The 22,530-nt window shown below is 39.3% G+C and overlaps 1 protein-coding gene across 3 annotated transcripts in view; it reads left to right on the plus strand.

Annotated features, from left to right (window-relative positions):
- vps13b (vacuolar protein sorting 13 homolog B) overlaps window positions 1–22,530 on the plus strand; it is a 349,203-nt gene that overhangs the window by 231,647 nt on the left and 95,026 nt on the right. For all 3 annotated transcript variants that reach the window (XM_077574861.1, XM_077574863.1, XM_077574862.1), the window contains 4 exons: window positions 8,826–9,158; window positions 10,561–10,957; window positions 11,776–11,913; window positions 19,283–19,642. In XM_077574861.1, the coding sequence (XP_077430987.1) occupies window positions 8,826–9,158; window positions 10,561–10,957; window positions 11,776–11,913; window positions 19,283–19,642 (1,228 nt within the window). The remainder of the gene's footprint in view (window positions 1–8,825; window positions 9,159–10,560; window positions 10,958–11,775; window positions 11,914–19,282; window positions 19,643–22,530) is intronic.

Here is a 22,530-nt window from a genome sequence, read left to right on the forward strand (position 1 = left end):
ATGTCGCTGCTGTTTTCCCTGCTGAGGCAGACAATGCTCTTTGCAGCACTTCCAGGAATTTCAGAAGAGCCCTTCACGTACTAATGAAAAGCATCTCTTCTGTTTTTGAAGTCTCTCAAGCCTTTGCTTTTGTGAATTGAAGACAATGCATGTTGTATCTTTTATTGTTTGTTTGTTGAAAAATCGATGCCAAAGCTAATCATGTTAAGTTAAAAGCATTACTGAATCTTCAATGACTTATCTTAAGAGCCAATGTTGTAACCTAAGAATGTGTCTTTTCTGTGTTTCATTGCCACTCTGTTTTTGCCCCTAAATAAACTGTAATGAGAAAATAATGACATGCAGTCAATATGCCTTAAAACTATACTTTTTGTTTTCCCATTCCCCAACAGATGTTGACAACTTATTTTCTCCCTGTAACCCGCCCATACACTCAATGAGTCTACCTCATTCAGGGAGGTGTATGCATAAACACTGCAGCCTGAATATTAGATTAGCGAATTAACCCCGCCCATTTTTCCACACTAATAGTGACAGTGACAACTAGTAAGAGACACTTGTTCTTAATTTCCTTCTCTTAGCAAGAAAGCAGAACTCATGAGGAGGACACAGTAAGTAATAAAGATACAGCTGTATAGGTCACCCATGACCTAAAGAGGATAATCAGTATATCATCATCATCCATCTTAAATAGCTGCAAGTGGTTCCTTTCTTGAGTGAGAAAATAAGCAGAAAAGGATGACTCTTTGCTTTGAAGTGAAGTCAGTGCGTCCAAGCGCCATTGAAGACGTAAAATAAGCATGTTGACTTCATGCTGAGCTGAATTGCGATCTTTCCTCACAATCCAATATGTTCACGCTTCTATTTGTAGATATGCATTGCCAGCAGGAAAGAAAGCTTTGTATGAGCTGGTACTGTGTGCTAAATTGACTTGTTTTTGTTTATCCATCCATTAGCCAAACAACGTATCCTAGTTGTAGCTATTTATTGTATTACTTACAGGTCTACCATTTTAAGTGATGTTGGAGGATGCATGTAATCTGGGGATGTTGGAGCTACATATTTGATATATTGTAAATACTTTTAATTAGTGGTGTCAGGCGTAATTAATTGCATGACTTCAATAGTTAACTCACGATTAATCTTAAATTTTATATCTGTTCTAAATGTACAATAAAATTTAAGATTTTTTTTTCTTCTGTTTTCATACTCTTGTTAACAAACGCGGGCGGAAATGTTAAACTAATAGAAATATGGCTGCATCTTTTAGTCATTGATACAGTAATTTCATAATAATTCATAAAATTGAGTTAAAATTAAAGAGAGGTACTGAACTGTAAAAAAAATATTGATTTGTGTTGTGGACATTATTTCTGCCACTAGATGGCATAATTACATTTGTAAGACGGTGACAGCTCAATGCATGTTTATTTTCCCATCAAGAGCTATTTAATCTTTAACATGAAGTAACTTGTGAAATTTTGCATATTTTTACAATTGTAAAATACAACTTGACCCCACAAATATATGCATTGTTATTTTATTTATTACTGCTAAATTTTGACGTGGCCGTGTCTGCTGCATTGCGACTGGAATTTCCTCAGTAGTCTACAGGCTCTCCAAGTAAGGGGCTTTCATTAATCACGCGTTTAAAAAATTAGTTAGTAAATTAACTCAAAGTTAATGCACTAATTTTGACACCCCTACTTTTATTATATTATATATCAGTGATATTAGTTCAATGGAGTTCTCCCACTAGCTTTAGCTTGATAATTTAATCTCCCAAATATATGTTTATATTTGTATAGCTGCTCTATCTTCTTATACAGAAATAGAAATATGTTGGTGATAAGGAATGGAATGGAGTGGAATATCTTTATTGTCACTGCACATGCGCAAGTACAGAACAACAAAATTGCACTTAGCAGGCTTGACCTATCCAAGAAACAGAACAACAATGACAAACAGAGGGAGGCAGGACAGAAAGGCCTGTCGGTACCCGTGATTTTAGATTAGAAATGAGAACATGAGTAAGGGGGAGGGGGGAAAACCCAGAGGCTCAAGCCACGCTCCCAAAGGGGAGCACAGTACAAGCCTGGAAAAAATGAAGTGCCATGTAGCACATACAGACATCACAGCAAATTAAGGACTATTCTGAAACGGCTTGTTCATGGAATGACAAAGTCGAAATTCTAATATAATGATGCTGAAAAACTATTTTCCCACTGAAGAACAGTGCAGTTACAGAATTATAACCTAGCATCCTTCACATAATTACATTCATCCTGCATGTTACTGTGTCTTATACTGTATAGATTTATTCCTAAATGTCTGGCTGTCATATTTGATTTGTTGATCTGAATTAGGTTTATATTGGTAGATCTGTTGGGGATGCTGAAGCAATAAATTTCCTGTCGTGCTGTAAGGCCATGTCCGTCCGAGTTATTACATCATTCTTGAGTGCTCAGGATGAAGAGTAGGGCATGTTAGGTTTGGAATTTTGAGAGTCGCACTCAGTCAACCTACTTGAGGCTGCTAAATGTCATTACTCTGGATGTACTAACAGAAATCTGGGGTCTATTTGTGGCAGCATATTTGTAAGTAAACTAATGCTGCACAAAGGCACAGGAGAGGGCCGGTTTTTGAAGTTTCAACAATTATAAAACCAAGGCTTTGGCTGCCATGTGTCCCAGAAGCATTTTTTCCCCCAAGTAGCTTATTGTCGTTCTCCATTTGGACCGCATTAACTCTCGCTTTTGCCAATTATTCTTTTCATCATCCACCCTTTATAATACTATATCTTTGTGTTTGAGCCAGGGCTTTCCCAAACCTTAAGGCTTTTGTCAACTGATCAAAATCATTGTTGATTTTCCTCCCTGTGATTCTTATTTTTTGTACGGAAGTAAATACTGTATCTAGCAGACATCCCAGATTTTGATTCATGTGTTCACTGACAAATAAATAAATAAAAAGCTTAGTTTGGAAGATTGCGTGCTCATTTTTCTTGAGCACAATATAACCGCCTTATCAAACTCTGTCTTCCAACTCTTGGCTTCTCTTCCTCTTGAAAAGTGTTCCATCTGACCGAGTGCTTTAGGAATGTCCAGATGCATAAATTGTGCTGTCATTAAGATGTTTCTTTTCCTTAAGTATGTCACGTGCCGTTTTTCCCCTGCCCCTCACGTTATTATTACTCCAATCCTTCCTGAACAGATGAGATGCTGGTAGCCTGGGAAAGGTGAATCTTGCTTTAATGTGCGATGTTGTCCCTCATTCCCCTCAAAGAACAAGATGTGCCGTGAAACCCCAAGGAGTAAAACCACCCACCAGCATTACAGAGCGCAGGGAGCTTGTTAAACTGGCCCCTCTTGGCGCCCTGAGCTTTGGAGTATGCCATGTTTAAAGTACAGTTGACAGTCGCGCCGAAGCACTCAGCATCCATTTCCAAGCGGCAAGGTCGTGACCTTCTATTGCTACTTTGTTGTGGTTCACTTTAAGTGCATCGCAGGTTGCCTTTGTTAGTGAAACAACGTTGAATGTATTAAATGGCCGCCTTTGATGCCTTTCTTTGCCTCATGACAGCCGTTAATGCATACAGAGGGAGGTGACTTCACATTATAAATGTCTTCCACCCACTGTTTTCCACAAGAAAATGAAAGGTTGAATTGAAGTTTTTTTGGCATTTTGCAAAGTATTATTGTTATTATTTTTTGATTAAGGTGGGACCTTTCTGAGTGTTTTTTGCCTTGGGCACAAAAGAACAGAGAGGCCTGCTATCGGCTTTATGGTTCTGGTAAACAATAGTGAGTAGCACATCAGGGGGTGAACTTGTAAGCGCTGATGTTGTCAAGATACAGAAGTTAATTCCCATGCAGACGTCCTGCAAGTAAGTAGCTTAATTGTATTGTGCCGTCACAAAGATTTAGTAATATGACTTCCTAGGATTTTATTGGAAATTCTACTGTAGAACACGAGAAACTGCTGCCAAACATTGATTCAGCAATAAATATTGAAACGTAGCTCAACATTCTATGACGACCACTATCCACTCTTACTTGCATGTTATTGATTTGTTATTATAGTGACTTTTATTTGCTTAAGAAATAAAGTAATTGAAATGGAATGTAATATTTATGTAGTGATGTTGAGTAAAACTATTATTTTTAGGGATGATTGATACCTTTTTTATTCAGACCAATACCAGAATGAGTACTCAACTCTTGAGTAGTCACATTAATACTTTTGATACCTAAAAAAAAAAATAATAACTATGACAGATTTTAAAAATGCTCCCTCAATTCTCATTGGTGATACATTTGATGCCCCTCCCTACACACAATAGGTGAATTCCAGAGATTGACTTTTGATAATTATAGTTTTTATGTTTTTGTTTAATTTTTATCATTTTATTATGGAGGTGTGGGGATATACAGTATATACGCCTCTATTAAGCCATTCTGAACCCCCTGACACGTCTCCCACTCATCAAAACACGTGTTACACATAATAAATGTAACTTTTAAAATGCAAAATGTAGGATAAATATCAAGCTGCTGATTAAAGACTGTGTTCATAAATTGTGAGTGGATTCACGCTCAGCACCCCGGCTGCACATGAAGACAATAGCGACAAATTGTCAACTTAACAACTATGTCAGGTTTTTATTTTCAATCTTCAAATAGCATACCTAACCAGAAACCAGATTGCAAATGTCACAAATGAAAATCCACGATAACCAAACTGTGAGGTAGCTATAGGGAACACTATATATCCCAATATAGTATTTTTCATTAAAATGTTCTGTTCTTGTAATTTCTAGTTCCTGATTATAAAATGGCCTCAAGAGGTATTAGGCATTGTCTCGAGTACTGATAGCTTTAAATAAGGTGGGGTATCGGCCCAATGCGATAACTGGTATCGGTGCTTGCGCATTAACCTGGCAATAGCCAGACTGATAATTGTGATTCGCTCAATGGAGTTCTCCACAATATCAATCTGGGACTTCTCCACGGTGATTTGCTCAGGAAAGGCGGGACATTGTGTACAATATTTCGAGCCGATTGGACGATGCGGAATCTTGTACACGTTGACCAATCACAGCAACGGATCAAAATGTCTTCGGGGTCGTCTTAGGAAAAAAAACAAAAAGCACGAGCATCTTTACTTGACAAAAATGCACGAAGCACCGCTGTTCAACATTCAACAAGGAAACGGTGAGTAATTATGCAAGAACAAAATTAATTGCGGCGTCCATTCGTCCATGTTAGATTAGTTTGTTTCTCACGGTGTCGGCGCTTACGGGTTTCATCACAGCTACCCCCAAACACTATGTCGCTCTGTGATTGGTGGTCCGGATCGGTGGAAATCAACGGGCTCGGTACAAGATGTATTCTCGGGAGTTTGTGAACTCACAAATATCGCGAGAATTCAGCTTGCAAAGCAAGGTTACTTGTGCATCCCTAAACAATTATGTGACCAACTGAATTTGTAGCTCTCTTTGTTGTTATTTACGGGCTGTTATGGTTTCCATTGTAAAGACCGTTGACATTTGATAATTCCCTTTTTGGAGAAAATACCGTATGCATCAGCTATTAGAAGACTTTTTTTCTTGTCTTTTTTCCTTACATGCACTTTATTGTTTGATGCTTGTCCGCCTTCTTAAATAAATCATTTAACCAATGAATCAACTCTCTTCCAATAAAAAGAAGCTGAACTTCACAGAGGATGTATGGCTTTTAAATAGACCCATGTGAAACAACATTCACCTACAGTGTGTCACTTATGCTAAATTTACTATATTCTTTTGAGACCATATGGACTTTCCTGCAAGTGAAAACCTCCAGATTTTCTTATTCCGTGATCTCTCAACCTGAATCCCAACCTACTTTTGATTCATCTGGAAACACTCAAGTGCATATGTGCTATTCCGATGTAAAACGTATGTTGTCATATTGGAGCAGCAAGCCAACACTGTAAACGGGTGGCATTTGGATGATGTGACATTTGCTTCCGCTTATTAGCCTTATTCTAGCCAAGCTGTTGTGAGTTACACTGACAGAAATTGGGGTCACACAGATGCGCACTGATATGATTGGCACCTGGGAGACTCATGGTTTCACACTTTGGGGATTATCCTCCATTTTCCAGGACGTTATGCCTAGAGACTGTGAGAAGCATGACATCATGATTGGCCAATGGAGGTTGTGGCTTGCGTGTATGTGTCATCGCGCATTCACGATCACGATCAACATCCCAGGTCCAGAGAAAGATTACACTGGGATGTGGAAACTGTGTTTCAGTGCAGCTATTATATAATGTAATCGAAAGTAATGGTTGGAAAGGGGGATTTCAGCTGGGAGCAGGCATGTAGCTGCAGTGCATGTTTGGATTTGAAATTTATTGCCTTCTGTCAGTGAATAAATTGGCGTAACGTAAAGTCTACAGACTTGAGAGCCATACGTTGTTAATACCTGCTCCCCTTGTCTGTGAGTAATCATAAAGGTGTATAACCAAGTCCAGAAATTCTGGGGGAAATCCAGCTGTCTGCTTGACTTTTTTTTTTTTTTTTAAGTGAAATTTATATTAAATCCCGGTTTTGTGAATGTGCTAATTGCACACGCTTTGAATCAAGCAGTTCAAACAACTTTATTTTCTCATTGTTTCTTTCTCGTCTACCCGCAATTGTGTTCCTCATCATCCCATATTCCACTTGTAAGCATGTCTAAATTTAGATCAAGAATTTGCTTAGGGGGCACTCGTTTGTGGTGTGGTTATAGAGACGATTGGGTATTTGCCATAATTGTAAATGCATGTGTACAGCCTAAGCTCATGAAGAGAGACGGGGGGAGTAAAAGGGGTATTTGGCTTTATTTTCTGGCTCGGGCTCCTTCCCAGCTGCTGCGCAACTTATTTGTCCCTTCATTAAGGGACAATTACGCTGCGCCGATACATTTTTCAAACACCTCTTGTCCTCCACAAAAGTGTCACCTGTTGACCACCACATTCTTGGAAATCAGCTCAGACTCCACCCACCTCATTTTTGGGAAGAAATTCTTGCTTTTCTACAGGAATAGAAGCGCTCACATCCTGTTCACAATCAGCCACGGGAAAAAAAGAAGGATCTGGCAGGGTCTATCCTGTGAAAGCCGGGCCTAAAAGAACAGAACAGGCAGGCGTGCCGCGGCGTTTTATATGGCTCTTGTTCTTAGCCTTTGATGACACTGTTTAGTTTAGGAAATATCTAATAAGTCAAGTATTCTGTCTAATGTGCTGCCAGTGGGTTTACTATTTGCTCAGAGGTCTTGAAACACTATCTCCGCCACGGCAATAATATACATTTAAAATTCCCATGGAGTGGGTGAGAGGGAGGGAGGGAGTGTTGCAGAGTGCAAGGGGGGGGGGGGGGGCAGCTGCGCCTACATGCTGTAATAGCAACCATGTGCATGTTGATCTGATGAGGGTACAATTGGAAGGTGTGGGGCATCATAGTAGAAATTATGCACGCCTTTATAATTAATCTGTTTTTGTTTGGGTTTTTTTCGCTCGCAATGCTCATTCCGCCCCAAATTTAAGTACTGTCGTTTTTGTTCTCTGCGAGCCATGTTTTATACATTTAACATATATTGTTTGAATTCCTGCACTGTAGTCTCAAAACGTATCTTCTGGCCATGAAATGTTTTTTTATAGCCACAATGTTTGGAACTCTACATCTGGAGCCAAGTATACAATTTGGGCTGCTTTATGCGTGATACCACAGCCACTGCAAAAAACAATTGGATTTTACTAGAGTGAAGCCCTTCTTTAAAGATATCTTCAATATTTCAAAATTGCCAAATTATGTTTCAAACCACAAAAAAAGGTCCCCACAGCATGCCTTTAATGTTTTTGTGGCTATACGATGATCCCTTTCATTGGTCAATTGGTCCATGGTTTCAATCAAGTCAGCTATTTGGTTTATGTCTTGCTCTAAAGGATCAGAACACAAAAACTCTCTGCAAAGAAGCAAATGCTCTCATTTTTATTTAAAATTCATTGTTGTCTCTTTACTTTATGCCTATCAAGGCATTTTTGTTTTTGAATATTTTCTACACGTTCGTGCATCATTGTCATTGTTATTTTTTGTTATCTAAATGCATATTTTGAGTTAGTTTAGTTGCCTACAGGGGTTAACGTAACCGAAAAAAATTCACACATGATTATATTTGCACATAAATAACCACACTATTGTTCTTATCTATTGTTATTTGACTCATTCACTCCCAGCCATTTTCACTGAAGCAATCCCCATCCGCTCCCAGCTGTTTTAATAGATTTTGACTGATTTTGCAACTTCCATAGAATATTGTGTTCTATTGCTATAAAACATGGAACCTACCAAAAGAAAGATTAGAGCCTCTTCTTTCAACAGAAAAAAAAGTATATTTCTATCTGTTTCCGTTTTGCAGCAATTAACATTAGAATATATCTAAGTTTCATCGTTATTCACAAACCTGTTTAAAACACTGGGGAAAAGAGCTTATTGCAACATGGTCCTGGGTTGATCTGTTATACTGTGCTGCCATCTGCTGATCGATTTTTGTAATAACTACCATTGCTCTTAGCCACCTCTTCATGTCAGAAGCTGCATCAAAGCCTTCTGTATGCTCTTGCATAAAAAAAACATAAATATATTTTTGGGACCATGGCAATATTTAAAATAGAACATTTATACATTTTTGGAAGCAAACGTGTTAATCAGGCATTGACATTTTGGTGTTTCCATTGGTTGCATTTCAATAGAAGTAACTTGAGAATAAAAGGTAGCCTTTCTTTGTGCTTGTATGCAGATGCGTAAACATGAGCAGAAGCGGAGCAGTCGAGGCTCCTTGACAGGCATGGACTCTTCTTCTCGTCACAGTGGGAACGGGCAGGACAGCGGCTTCGGCAGCGACAGCGCTCGCATCCGAATTGTCCAGATTGAGCAGCAGAGTGGGACCAGTCACCACTGCATAGCCAGGCCCTCCCACAAGTCCACCATTACCAAAAACCTCAACTTTATTCCTTTCGACATCTTTCTTACTGCTAGTAGGCTGTCTGTCATGGCCTATGAGTGTTCTAATCCCCCACAGGCCCAAACTTCATTAGACAGCACACAGGATAGGAAGGAGCCAATTGAAAAGGTAAACACAAAAAGTGTGACTTGGAAGCTCCCATTGGAGTCAGTAGTGGTCATAACCGGTCTGAGTGTGTGTGCATGAGACCCTTTGTGCCAGTGTTAAACAAGTACATTTCTGTTATGTAAGCAAGTAAACAATGTGAAACTTGTTGCAAATCAAATCAGCTCATCCATTTAAGGTTCAGGGCTGACCAATCACGGCTCACCTGTTTTCTAAGCTGAGCCATGAATTAGGCGTTATCTTCACCTGAGCAACTGTGATGTAATTTTCAGTCAAGGGCAAATGACAAAATGGCCGCCCTCTGAGCTGGATAAAAACTGGTGGATTTTGCTGCTTAATTCATATTCCAAAAATGCAATATTAATCAGAATCCCATGTTAAGAACAAGTGAGGGTGTAGACAACATATTATTGTAAAGGAAATTTTTGGGATGACATCCCATTTAAATGGCTAAGACTTTGAATTTCGCACAGGTAATTATGTATGGGCCTGTAAGAATAGCCACTTTGTTTTCATTATGTTTTGATAAAGGGTTACTTGACTCATTGAGCCATTTCCAACAGTAAAAAAGTTTGCATATTGTCCAGAATGAATTTGATAACATAATTTTTTTTGTATGCATTTAATACCTTTAAAAAATATTTTTTCCACTTTCTGTCGACTGAAGATGACATCACCTGTGCTGAGGAAGTAGGTAACGACCAATCATGGCTCACCTGTTTTCTGGGTTTGGTCAGCAAACTGAGCCATGATTGGTCGAGCACAGGTGATGTCATCTTCAGTGGACAGCAAGTGGAATTTTTTTTTTTTAAAGGTATTAATTCAACATGAAAAATAATGAAGTTATCAAATTAATTCTAGACAAAATATTAACTTTTTACAGCTGAAAATGTCTCAATGAGTCAAGTAAAAAAATTATTTACAACAATATGTTCTATGCGCCCCACTACTATAAAAATGACATTCTGATTATTATTGTATTTGTGGAATATGAAGTAAGCAGCAAAATCCTCCCGTTTTTCATCCATTTCAGGGGGCGACCGAAAAATGACATCACAGTTGCTCAGGGCTCAGGTAACACTCAATCATGACTCACCTTTTTTCTGAGTTCGCTCATGTGACTTTGGCAAACTAAGCCGTGATTGGTTGTTACCTGAGCCTTGAGCGATTGTGATGTCATTTTTCATTGGCCAGCAAGTGGCAAAATGGCCACCACCTGAGATTGGTAGAAATAGGTGGATTTTGCTGTTTAGGTAATATTCCACAAATGCAATATTCATCACTAGGTATTGTTTAGACTAGTGGAGTTGCATAGAACAATTTATAAAAAAAAAAAAAAATGTTTGACTTGCATTCCCCTTTAACTTAAGAAATGCAAGTTAACGTAGCAATCCGTTGACACCAGGTCGGAAAGAGTGCTCTCAACCAGCCCGAAAATCAGCCTGAAGCTCCTCCAGCATCGACCTTGGCATCTCCAGACCCCGCTGCCCAGGTTACTCTGACAGACCTGACTGCCGAAGACATCCTCAACAGCAACGTCTCCCCTATGCCGAGAGGCAGTCTGCTCTCGCTGAACTCCGTGTCAACCCCCAGCCGCTCCTCAGCTCGCCAAGCGCTGGGGGTGACCATTGTAAGGCAGCCCGGAAGAAGAGGGCCTGCTGACCAGGTGCTGGAACCGCTGCTCTACCTGCAGGTCATTCAACCTTCCGCTCTTCTCAGCTGCCACCACCGCAAGCAGAGAATGGAGTTCTCTGTGTTTGATGTGGCCTTAAGAGGAGTGGCTTCGGACTACAAGTGCCTAGGTATGAGAGAGGCAAACAAGCCAGTCCACTTTATTTCTATAGCACATTTAATAAACAAGCATTTCCAAAGTGCTGCACATCCACACACTATCGTACATATAAAATCTAGTAAAAACTATACAAATTAAAAACAGCCAATAAAATACTAAAATACAATAAGTAAAACAAAAAATAAATACATAAAAAAAATACTCAATTAAATTTTTTTTTATAAAAAAACACGAAAAGACCACACAATTCACGCTGAACTAAAAGCCAAGGAATAAAAGTGGGCCTTAAGATGAGATTTTAAATATTTCCCTGTGGGAGCAGTTCGAACGTGGAAAGGCATTGGTTGCAATATTGTGCATGGCTTATCATAATGGCACATAGCACATTTTATAAACAAGCGTTTCCAAAGCGCTGCACAATGAGATCCAAACACCATACACATGAAATCTAGTAAAGCCAACTATAAAAATAAAAAACAGTCAATAAAATACAAAAATACAACAAGTCAAATAAAATTTTATTAATTTAAAAAAATAACAATAATTAAAAATTAAGATACAGTAAGTAAAATAAAAAATGAATACATTAAAAAATTAATTATAAAAAAAATAAATAAACACAAAATGACCCCAAAGACCACACAATTCACGCTGAACTAATAGCCAAGGAATAAAAGTGGGTCTTAAGACGAGACTTAAAACATTCTCCTTGTGGAAGCAGTTCGAACGTGGAAAGTCAGTGGTTGCAATATTGTGCATGGCTTATCATAATGGATTTTGCCTCTGAAATCATTTCATGTTTTCTTCTTTTGATGTCATTCTATTCAGACCAAGGGAAGACATTGCCAGAGACTCTGGACTACAATGTGTGCTGGCTCCAGACAGCAGCGGGTGAGGTGGACAGTGAGACTGGCATCCCTCCACCTCTGCTGTGCCTTCAGATTAAAGACTTCCTCAACGGACCCGGTAGGAAGAATTCACTTTTGTTCACAGATGAAATTTAGGCTGAAGATGATTGTTCCACATGTTTTCAAACCATTTGTTTCACATGTAACATGTGAAAGCTCTTTGGGATTTCCTTGAGTGTGTGTGTCCTGTGGATTTGCTTTTCACAGGGCTTGGTTGTCTATTTTTAGACTGACATTATATCCATATGAAGTGAAATATTTTGACCCATGGGTTTGTCTTACATTTGATCCAAATTGATCTGCAATAAACAAGTGTGTGAGTGGGCTTTTGAGTGGATGAGTAAGTGGAACTTCCTCATCCCTTTGAGGATTTCATGAATCCATGAACAGTGTGCGTAGGCGCAGGAAATCCTTCACAGTTTAGCTCCCTGATCCCAGTAGGCCGGCCGGACTGTAGTTGTTATTGATGATGGCTCGAGGAAGAATTTTGCCCCCTCAGCCACACACATCCCTTCCTGCTGTCCACGGAAAGCCCTCATCGTATCTGTCCACTAAGGATCATTCAGCACAACACAATGCTGCACTGTACGTCGCAGCAAATACACAACGCAGCCACACACAAATTTCCATCTACCCATCTGCTTCTTTCAGAGGACACCAGAAGCAACAACAACAACAAAAAGAGTGAGCTTTTGCATATGATGCATTTCAAACGTAAAGTCAGCATTTAAACTTGGGAGTTCCAACATCTTTTGTCTTTGTATTATTTACAGGGATGTGATTTTTCCGCTAATTCGCCGAATTCCGCTTTTTTTTATCTCCCCCCCCCAAAAAAAAAATCTGATTTTTTTTTTTTTTTGTATTTCATTGTGTATGCACATGACTCCGACAGATAACATCTTCTGCTATAACAAAGACATTTGCGGTATGCTCTAATATGAGTTACTTTTCATTTGGTCATGATACAATTATTTGTTCATGAAATTTGAACTCTTCAACATTATTTATGTGTTAACTTAGTAATCACATTAGTTAGATATGATGATATTCTCAGTGATAGTTTTTAAAAGCAAAGGCAGTCCAATGTTTTTGAATGTGACTGATTTTGAGTTGACTAAAACTGCCATTTTATATGGGATAGTTCAATATACATTGAAAATGTATGCTGTTGTTTTGTCTATTTCTTTGTCATGTGAGTGCATTGAAAGTACTTAAAAACACGGAAAACCCATGAGCTCTGGACCTAGCTGGGTGCCAGCGGCCCCCAGACCCCGGGCTAAATTTTCAGATAATTTCACTTTGGTCAAATCACATCCCTGTATTTATACATAATGTGTAGGGATGGATGAGTACCGATACCAGGTATCAGTGTTGGGCCAATACCAGACCCGATTTCAAGGTATCTGTACTCGCGACGGCGGCTGATACTGGTGCCTGTTTTACGATCAGGAACTAGAAATTAGAAGTATAGAAAATTGACATATATTTCATGCAATTAGAAATTTTGTTGGTACTTGGTATCTGTATCAGTGGTTATCGGTCCGGAAAAAAAGTGGTATCAAACATCGCTAATGCCGTTTCATATTGTATATATCCTAGAGCTGTCAAACAATTACATTTTTTAATCATATCATCTTAGAATTTTGATTAATCACGATTAATTGCTTAATAAAAAAGCCTTTTTATCAACATTTTTTCCTGCCAAATTTGAAGATATGTTATTAATTATTTTGACATTTAATGTTATGAGGACGTCTTCAATGTTTTTTGATCCACTGCACACGCTCATCCTCGTCTTTTTCTAATAAGTTAATTACTTGCATAATTTAAAATGGGAAAAAAATGTTCCCAATATTTTGACATGAACAAATACTCTAAATGTGATATGCAAACATTTATTAAATGCCTTACTTTAATGCTTGTATTTATGTTTATTGCTCAAACACAACCCATGCAACCCTAAACGTAGCCATCCGCTGTCACGCTAAAGAATAATCTATGGTCATAATTAATAGCGTGATTAATCTGCATTATTTCATGATTAATGCGATAATTTTTTTATGATGAATTAATCCGTTAACGCTTTAACTTTGACAGCACTAATATATACATCACTAAACATGTAATACATAATCTAATGGAGCTGTACTTCTGAGTCTCCTACTGGGCAGGCTATGTTGTAAATCATCTGGATTCCTGTGTAATCTGTTGATCTCACAAATCCAACACGTTTACAACCTAATGTGATTTGGACAGCCAAGGTGGAGGAGACTAGAAATATAAATCTGGTGAAGCTGGAGAGCCAAAAAGCAGGTCAAGATGAGATGGAAACAATTTTCCTAAAGCTATGCTTGTTAAGTTAAAGTTAAAGGCTTGCCCCGTCCGAGGTGGCCTCAGCAAATCACTTGCATGATTTCATTGACACTTAATTTTTTTATATATATAATCTTATAATATACTGGTAATGTTAATCTAATGGTAATCCATTAAATTATGACAAAGCAAGCCAGCAGCACAAAATGTGTACATGCACGCTAATATCACTTGATGAATTAGTAGTGTACAGTATTAACAGCAGGCCATTAGAGTGCCTTTGTTTTCAGTCATTTTGTCTATATTATGACTACACGCTTAATCATGCACATTTGTCCATCCCACACGCACGCACTCACTCACACACACACGCACAAACACACGCATGACACAGACATGATCCAGGCTCAGTGTGAGGTTGCCTCTGCCACCCCCACACAGTCCAGGTCACACATGCTACTGGTTTCCCTTCACCCACGGCACCTTCACAGACCGTACTCATGCAACGAAGTCTAGGAATTGCAACTCGAAATATCGATGAGTTTGATTTCAGAACCATTTGTGTCTCAGCATTCATGTTCAGAAAGTGCCTGCACACAGTCTGATATATATACCGTTTATTAGTTAATGATTTTTTACCTATGGACAAAAAATCTTGGTACATTTCAGTGGAAGGTGTATATAAATATATATATATATATATATATATATATATAAACATAGTTAGTTAGTTGGTTCATTTTTTGTCTTTATTGGACTGTACTTATACTTTTGCAAAGTATTGCGGCCAACAGGTAACGCATAAGTATTGTGTATCTGATATCCTTGGCTGACCTCTTTAATGGCTTTTCAGTACATTCCAAATCATTCTATGTCAAGTGTTTGTTGCATGCAGGGAGAAACCCCCAGAAACAAACAATAACTGAAAGAGGCCGCAGTTAAGGCCTGGAAAATGTAGTCAAATGGTTGGCAGGCTTGATGCAGTTATTGCATTAACTAATATAAAATGTTACTCACTTGAAGTTAATTTATTAATAATGTCTGTTCATTTGGAAAGTGGGTGGTTTCAAAAAAGGTGCTATGTCCTGAGTCGTCTTGATGTTAATACCCTGAAATAAAAGCTGTAATTCCTATGTTTTACCTCATATCCATAATCATATTTGATCTGACCCCCAAACCACAAAGGCTAGACTTTGCTGTTCCAATCATTTTGGATTGGATTGTATATAATTTATTTAAATGAGATGTCATACAACCATGTGGCTACTTTATGCCGATTTTTAAAGCAACATCAGCAGCCTTTATTCCATATGACCAATCTCAACGTCTTGCCTAATGTTCAACTGGAATGTGTCCCAGCAGTCATCACGCTCTACAATTAACATAACTTATGCAGTTACATACAAACTGTGTATTTTCAACGACCCAACCTCGAGGTTCGTCAACAATTATTAAAAAGTAGGTCAGTCTTCTTTTTTCTTTAATCAGTGATGGAGTGGCACACCCCTCAGCCGCTATCTTTTCTTCCTTGTGTCATCTTCCCTAAACAGTTCCAGTCTCGTAGCAGGTCAGTCGGCAAGTCCAAAGATGTAACTGCTACCACTTGGAAACGGGAGATCAGCCTTCTCTCCAATGAGAGGCAGGAGGTGATAGATTAGCTAGAACAAATTGGAACCATTACTCTCTTATGTCCCTGGTTCCCGTCAAAGTACGGCTTCTAAGAAATGCTGTCAGTTACTGTATACAAGCTTGTGCGCCTCGGAACCATCTAGCACCCTTCTAATTCGATTCAGATGGCATCTGAGGCATGTATCATGGGCCTTATACGTATGTATGAGGCACTTTTTGTGACTTTGGGATTCTACAGATACCTTTCAACCATTTCTGGTCACCCAAACACAGGCTTGCACAAACATCCTCTTCACATACAGGCCGCGTGTAATTGGCCACATCGCCACCTGTGTCTGACACAGCTGCTCGGCTGTCAAAAGTCAAGCAGAAAACGTCAGCATGAAACTCAAAGGAGGGCAGAGATGAAAACAAACCTTGTGGTTGTTGCACACACACGCAGCAGGTTCAAAGGGTCAACAATGTCACGCTTGACCTTGCCAAAAATGCAGGGTAACCTGCTTAATAAGCAGATTTTGTTCAAGAAGCACTGCTGTAGTGCAGAAATGTAGATGTGTATGCACCTTTGTCAGACCATGTTCTCACAGTTTCTATAGTGTTAATCAAAGTTGACATCAGAGAAGGCCTGTGTATGATTTTCCCCCAGCCTGTTCATATTAAGAAATTTGGAACGACTAACGGTAATTTTTGACCTACAGAACTGATGCCCGCTCCTCTGTTAGGTAATGCCATGAATTTCATGACTGGTGAGGTGCTGACTTCTCTGGAATTGGATATAAAAAATGTCATCCTAAATAGAAAATGACCCTGTATGTATTTACATTTTGACCTTAGCTCATTCACTCCCAGCCATTTTCACTGAAGCCACCCCCTTCGCTCCCAACTGTTTTACTGGATTTTGACTGATTTTGCAAGGCCCACAGAATATTGTGTTCTATTGCTATAGAAACAGGGATCCTACCAAATCTGTTTTCGTTTTGCAGCAATTAGCATTAGAATATAGCTAAGTTGTATCAATATTCACAAATCTGTTTAGAGGGTAAATTGGGTAAATTAGCTTTTTTTCAACATGCCCCTGGTTGATCTATTTCACTCTGCTGCCACCTGCTGGCCGTTTTTGTAATTACTACATCTTCTTCACCCGTTCTCTGCAGTTCAGAAGCTGCATTTTTAAAAGCCTTCTGTATGCTCTAGCATGACAAAACATAAACGTATAAATACGTTTTTGGGACACTTAAAACAAATAAAATATATTATGTAGTTGGAGAGAAGGGAAGTGGGAGTAAAACAGCCAAAATACAGATGTTCGGGTGTGGAGGGGTGAGAGACAATTTTTTTTGCGAAGTGTGATTTAACCAAATGCCTGGTTGTAGATGTAAGTCATAAGCCACTCTAATTTCCGCAGGTAGGGCATTCCAGAGTACTGGAACCCAAATAGAGAATGTTCAAGAACCTGCTGACTTCTTTTTTTAGCTCTCCCGGGTCACCAAAAGACCAGCACAGTGTGACCATAAGGCTCAGGATGGAACATAAGATAGAAGCGCAAAGTCAGCAAGACAGCCTTTTAATATTTTATAACTCCATAGCTGTGCTGCAGTAAGTGGCATGATTTTATTTTTGATTTGATTTTATTCTGCAATGATTCAGAGGTTTGATGCACACCCTCGTCATATTTATGAAGGAAATATGATGTCGGCGCAGCTCAGTTTCTGTCACCTACATCGGGTTACACTACCTGCGCCAACATTTAGATGTGGTTTCAGCAGGGGTTATGTTTAGGCTACTTTCAGCTAGAAAATTGTCAGGAAACAATGTCAAAGGAAACAGCCTCCGTAACGCCGGAACGCTGCACGTGGCACAGAGAGATGAATCAAACTGACATTGTTATATAGATGCAAAGATGTAAAGTTTTGTGAGCAATAAAAGCTTGTACCTCAGTGATGTTAATCAGTAATTCAGTTCCATTCCTACTGTCTGGTTATAGGGGACTGTATGTTTTTTTCTTCTAGGAGACACTTGACGTTGACAGCCATGCACAGAGCCAGGCACGGCCCTGACTGTGATGAGAGCCAACTTTATGTGATTACAGCCAGGGTGGGGTTGATTAGGCTGGGGCCTGGTGGAAAAGTAAAAGATCTGGTTGACTAAAAGAGGACAGAAGCAAGAAGATGAGCTACATGAAGCAGAGAGTGAAAAAAGTGGGGGAGGTGGGGTGCACAGTAACCTACTCTGGATGAACAGCTGCATACATGCTTTTTTTTATTCCATCTCCGGAAAATTTCCTAGTGCAAGTCAGGTGGAAATGATAAAGCTACATTGCACAGCAAATTGCACCTATCTGCCCTCCAGTTCCATCCTTCCTTTTTACCATCTGCCTCACTTCCACTGGATTAAACAAAATAATCCAGGTTGCAGTGACTGGGACTGTGTGTGTGCGTGCGTGCTCTCTTGGCAGTGCTCCTGCTTATGTCATCTCGTTCTTGTACCTGAGAACAAGACATACGGAAGGCCTAAAGCCCCTTAAAAGCACTAGTGCCTTGAGGATACCATGAAAAGCAGCTGGACTTGTTTTGAGCTGCTTCCCTCTCCCATCATCATGACCAAGTGGAAAAATGGGATAATGGAAGTGGTGTAACACGGCATGGAGTTAATTCATGTGTCTGTAAATTCCAGTCAAGTGTTTGAAGACTGTAGTGCACAAAGGCCCAAGCAAAAGACGTCTTGAATTTATGTGTCTTTCTTGAAGAAAAGATTTTCTTTCATGCTCTTCCACAGTCATTTATGTTATGTATATGTTTGATTATAAGAACAGGACAGTGAGACCGACACCATCTGTTCTTTAACACATTTTTGCAAGCAAAGCTGAGCGATCAGAGAGAAGGACTTGAAGTTTGATTTATGAGACGTGATAAAATGCAGCGTCCCGTCCCGTGGGTTTGGTAGCAGCACATTTTGCTCAGTGGAACACTGATGAAGCCTGTCCCTTTTTTTTTTTTATGGAACCAAATGGAATTTGTTCAGTTATGGTGGATTTTCAAATTGCTGGCAGGGACCTCACCCAACTCTTTATTTATTCAGGTTTTGTCCTGGGTTAACACTAACATTAAGAAGCCTTGTTTTAGCATTTGCACACACTAAATAGCCCATCACTAAATTGCCTGTCATAAAATGAATAGACTAGAAAATTGCAATTTCCCATCCACTGATGCAAAACCACAGACGTTCGGAACACCCACAAAGCCTTGAGACCAGTGAGTGTGTGTGAGCATGATGACGATACATATGTCACTACCTACCTGAAAGCATTGCTCCTTTAGCTCCCTTATTATCTACTTTCTTACTCGCCACTTCATAAATATTACACAGTCAAGCACTGGAGAGATGTTCTGCTTTTTTAATAACAACTCTGACTCTATTCCAGTAAACTGTTGATAGCACCGTGTGTTTTCATCCATCTAATTCCATCTCTCTCCTTCCCTCTCCAGCTGAACTGAATTTACAGTTCTCTCGCCCCTTGAAAATCAACCCAACATTGGTCAAACTGGAGCAGGCCAAAGCCTACCTGAAGAAAATCTTGCCAAACCACACGTGGAACACGCCCACCCCTCACTCATCCCCTGCAAAGATGCCAACCGGGGCCTTTTCCCCACCCCATCACAGCCAAGGCCTGACTAAAGCAAGCAGCATTGATGCTTTGGCTTTGTCCTTCCACAAGGTCTCACTCAACACCACACAGATTGTGGTTGTCATGGAGACGGAGGCCCATCCAATGAGGCCCAGCGTGACTGTGTCTGTGTCATCACTGATGGGAAGTCTCAACTTGAAGGCCGGGCCAAGCATCGAGGGTGAGTAAAACTAAAATATGTGATTTCTTTTAGTGGCCATGGAAATACGTATAAATATTTTCATTTTAAATTTGTCATTCACCTTTACTTTGATTTGGGAGTTTTCGCATGTGCTTTTGCACTCCAGAAGTGCAGTGACAGTTTTGTTGCTGGAATTTTTTAGCAAACTTTAGTGCTTAACTTTTCATACAATTTTTTGTAAAATTATCATGATAGCATATTGTATTTAGTTGCATATGTTAACTGCCCAGGTTTGTAAACAGTGCATTCTCCCCAAACACCCCCCCCTTTTTTTTTTAAATAAAATATTTTGATTGCTGCATGCCAAATGTTCCATTTGAGCATATTTTGTAACTGTAGAGGACATGCGCGGTAGATTGACTTGGAGTTTGCCGGTGAGTGAGTGATTGGCTTTCACTTGCATGTCTTGTAAGTCCCGCGGCTTGTGATTGGCTGACACAAGATTTGGAAAAAATACCTTCAAGCCCATCTGACTACTATACGGGCATCTCCGAGGCTGCGGCTGGCTAGCTAGTGTGGCTAAACAACAACTGCTACTCTGTTCAAGTCATTATTCATCGCGTGCATGTGGGTAAATAAGCTACAATTCTGACTAGTATCGCTATCGTGAAATGGTGACTAGTAATTAACTCTTTCAATACCAATCATTTTCCAAATACAGAACCTATTGAGTGCCTGCCAATTTAGAGCATTCTGAGTAGGGATGTCCCAATCACACTTTTTTGGAGCTGAGTCCGAGTCACTTCATTTTGTGATTGGCCGATTCCGAGTCCCGATCCGATACCTCGGCATTTTATTAAAAGGGGGGGGAAAAGTGTTTGTTTTTGTTTTTTTAAACAAAACTACCCCAACACATTTTATATGGTGAGTGGAACAGTCGTTAAGCTAAGTAAAACATTTAAACCCCCCTTTTTTGGCACATTTATGAGTTACTCAAAGCTCTATTATTAACCAGTATATACATTTTTCACAAGAGCTTTATTTTTGAGAACCTACTGTAGCCGTTTTAAAGCGTGAAACAAGCCAACTTTACAACAAACAAAAGACTGCATTTGAAGAGCAAGCGAGCAAAATGTATTTAATCTTATCTTATCCTGACTGGTTTGGACTCGCACCAGGCTAGACTGTTGGCCTGGCCATCCAGATTCGCGCTACACTAGGCTAAGCTAGGCGCTGGGGTCCCTCCGACACTACTTCATAGTCCCGGCGGGCGCCTCAGCCGGATCCGCGGGGAGGACTCAAAGTACGTCCACAGTATCCAGCGCCTGATGGCTGTACGGCAGCACAGCAGCAGGAAGCGTGCAACGCATCTACTGTATAGTCGCACCGTCTCCGCTTTTCACATTAAAGATGATAATAATTTATTATCATCTACTTCCAAATACCTTGATGCTATTTCCTTGCTTAGCCCCGCTGCTCGATGGCATTATGCATAGTGTCACTGTAGCAAAGTGCCGCATGCTGTGTGATAAAATGAAGTCTCTCGTTGCCCCATCGCACAACTCCAGATCTAATATAAAGTTATAACCAAAAATAACCTTATGTATTTATCCGAGTCCTGATCGGGAGACAATGTCCGATTCCGATTCAGCAACCACGTGTTCAGGCCCAATTTCCGATCACGTGATCGGATCGAAACATTCCTAATTCTGACTGATCTTTAAAGGCTCACAGAATATTGTGTTTTTTGACTATGCAAACACAAACTAAACTGCCAAATGAAAGATTACTCTTACTTTATCGCAAAAAATACTATAGTGATACGGTATCCCGGGATGTCCAAAAATGGTAACGGTGTCACTTTCAATACCGTCATTAAACATTTTTATTTATTTTATATAAGCTGTTAATTAAGCTGGTGCTTGGGGGTGCTACACCCCCGTTAGAAATCTGTGTAGCCTCGGTAAAGTTCCATGACACTATTTATTTTAATTTAAAACTTATTTAAAGTCAGTTTTGAAGTAATGTCACTGCCATGTTTTATCCCCTTGAAAATGAAAAAAAATCTTCGCCATGTTCTCTTTTGTGTGTACTAACTATTCAATGTGAGGTTAAGTGTGATTTGTTACTTTTGTGCATAATGTGCATGTATTGCTAATTCTCCTTAGTTACAAAGCTTCAAAAGACTGAAGATCTCTCACATTCAGTAGAAGTCTGAATGTGAGAGATCTTCAGTCTTTTGAAGCTTTGTAACTAAGGAGAGGGATAAAGGTTTCTCTTGTAAGTGGCTTGTTTGTACATTCTATATTGCTATGGAACCTCTCACTAGGTTGTTGAGGGACCAAGACAAAATTGGAGCGGGGCTGCATAAGTGCTTGCATCTGCTTTACAGATGTTGATATAGGATTACATTATACTTGGATATATGTGTGTCAAAGTGTCTAATTAGAACCTCAAACAACTTGTATTTTGTTTACTTTAGTCTACTTAACTGCACAATGACACAATGCTACTTAGTACATGTTGCTCCACTTTTCATCAGCTTTTTCCATCATGGATGTGTTGACTTTGACAAAATTGTAGAAGCAACGCAATGCTCTATGTGAGTCATAAATTTCACTTAATAAAATTCTATATTTTTGTTTATGTATTATTCTAAGTGTAAATCAACTTAGTAAATGTTAAGATCAAAACATTTAAAGAGACTGTGTATTATTTAGCGCCATCTAGTAGTGAACTAATGATTCAATAATTTTAGCAACCTACCATTAATTTCAATAATATGCAAAAAAAAAAAAAGTTATATCATACGAACACACATTTTCTTACACAAATGTAGGTTTGGTAATAAAGGAGAAGAACTTCCGTGTTGGACCCAACACACCGACCACGGCTTACCTTCCTTCAGCTTGTCTCGCTCTACTTTG

The sequence above is a fragment of the Vanacampus margaritifer genome, chromosome 9 (assembly GCF_051991255.1).
Source record: "Vanacampus margaritifer isolate UIUO_Vmar chromosome 9, RoL_Vmar_1.0, whole genome shotgun sequence".
Taxonomy (NCBI): domain Eukaryota; kingdom Metazoa; phylum Chordata; class Actinopteri; order Syngnathiformes; family Syngnathidae; genus Vanacampus; species Vanacampus margaritifer.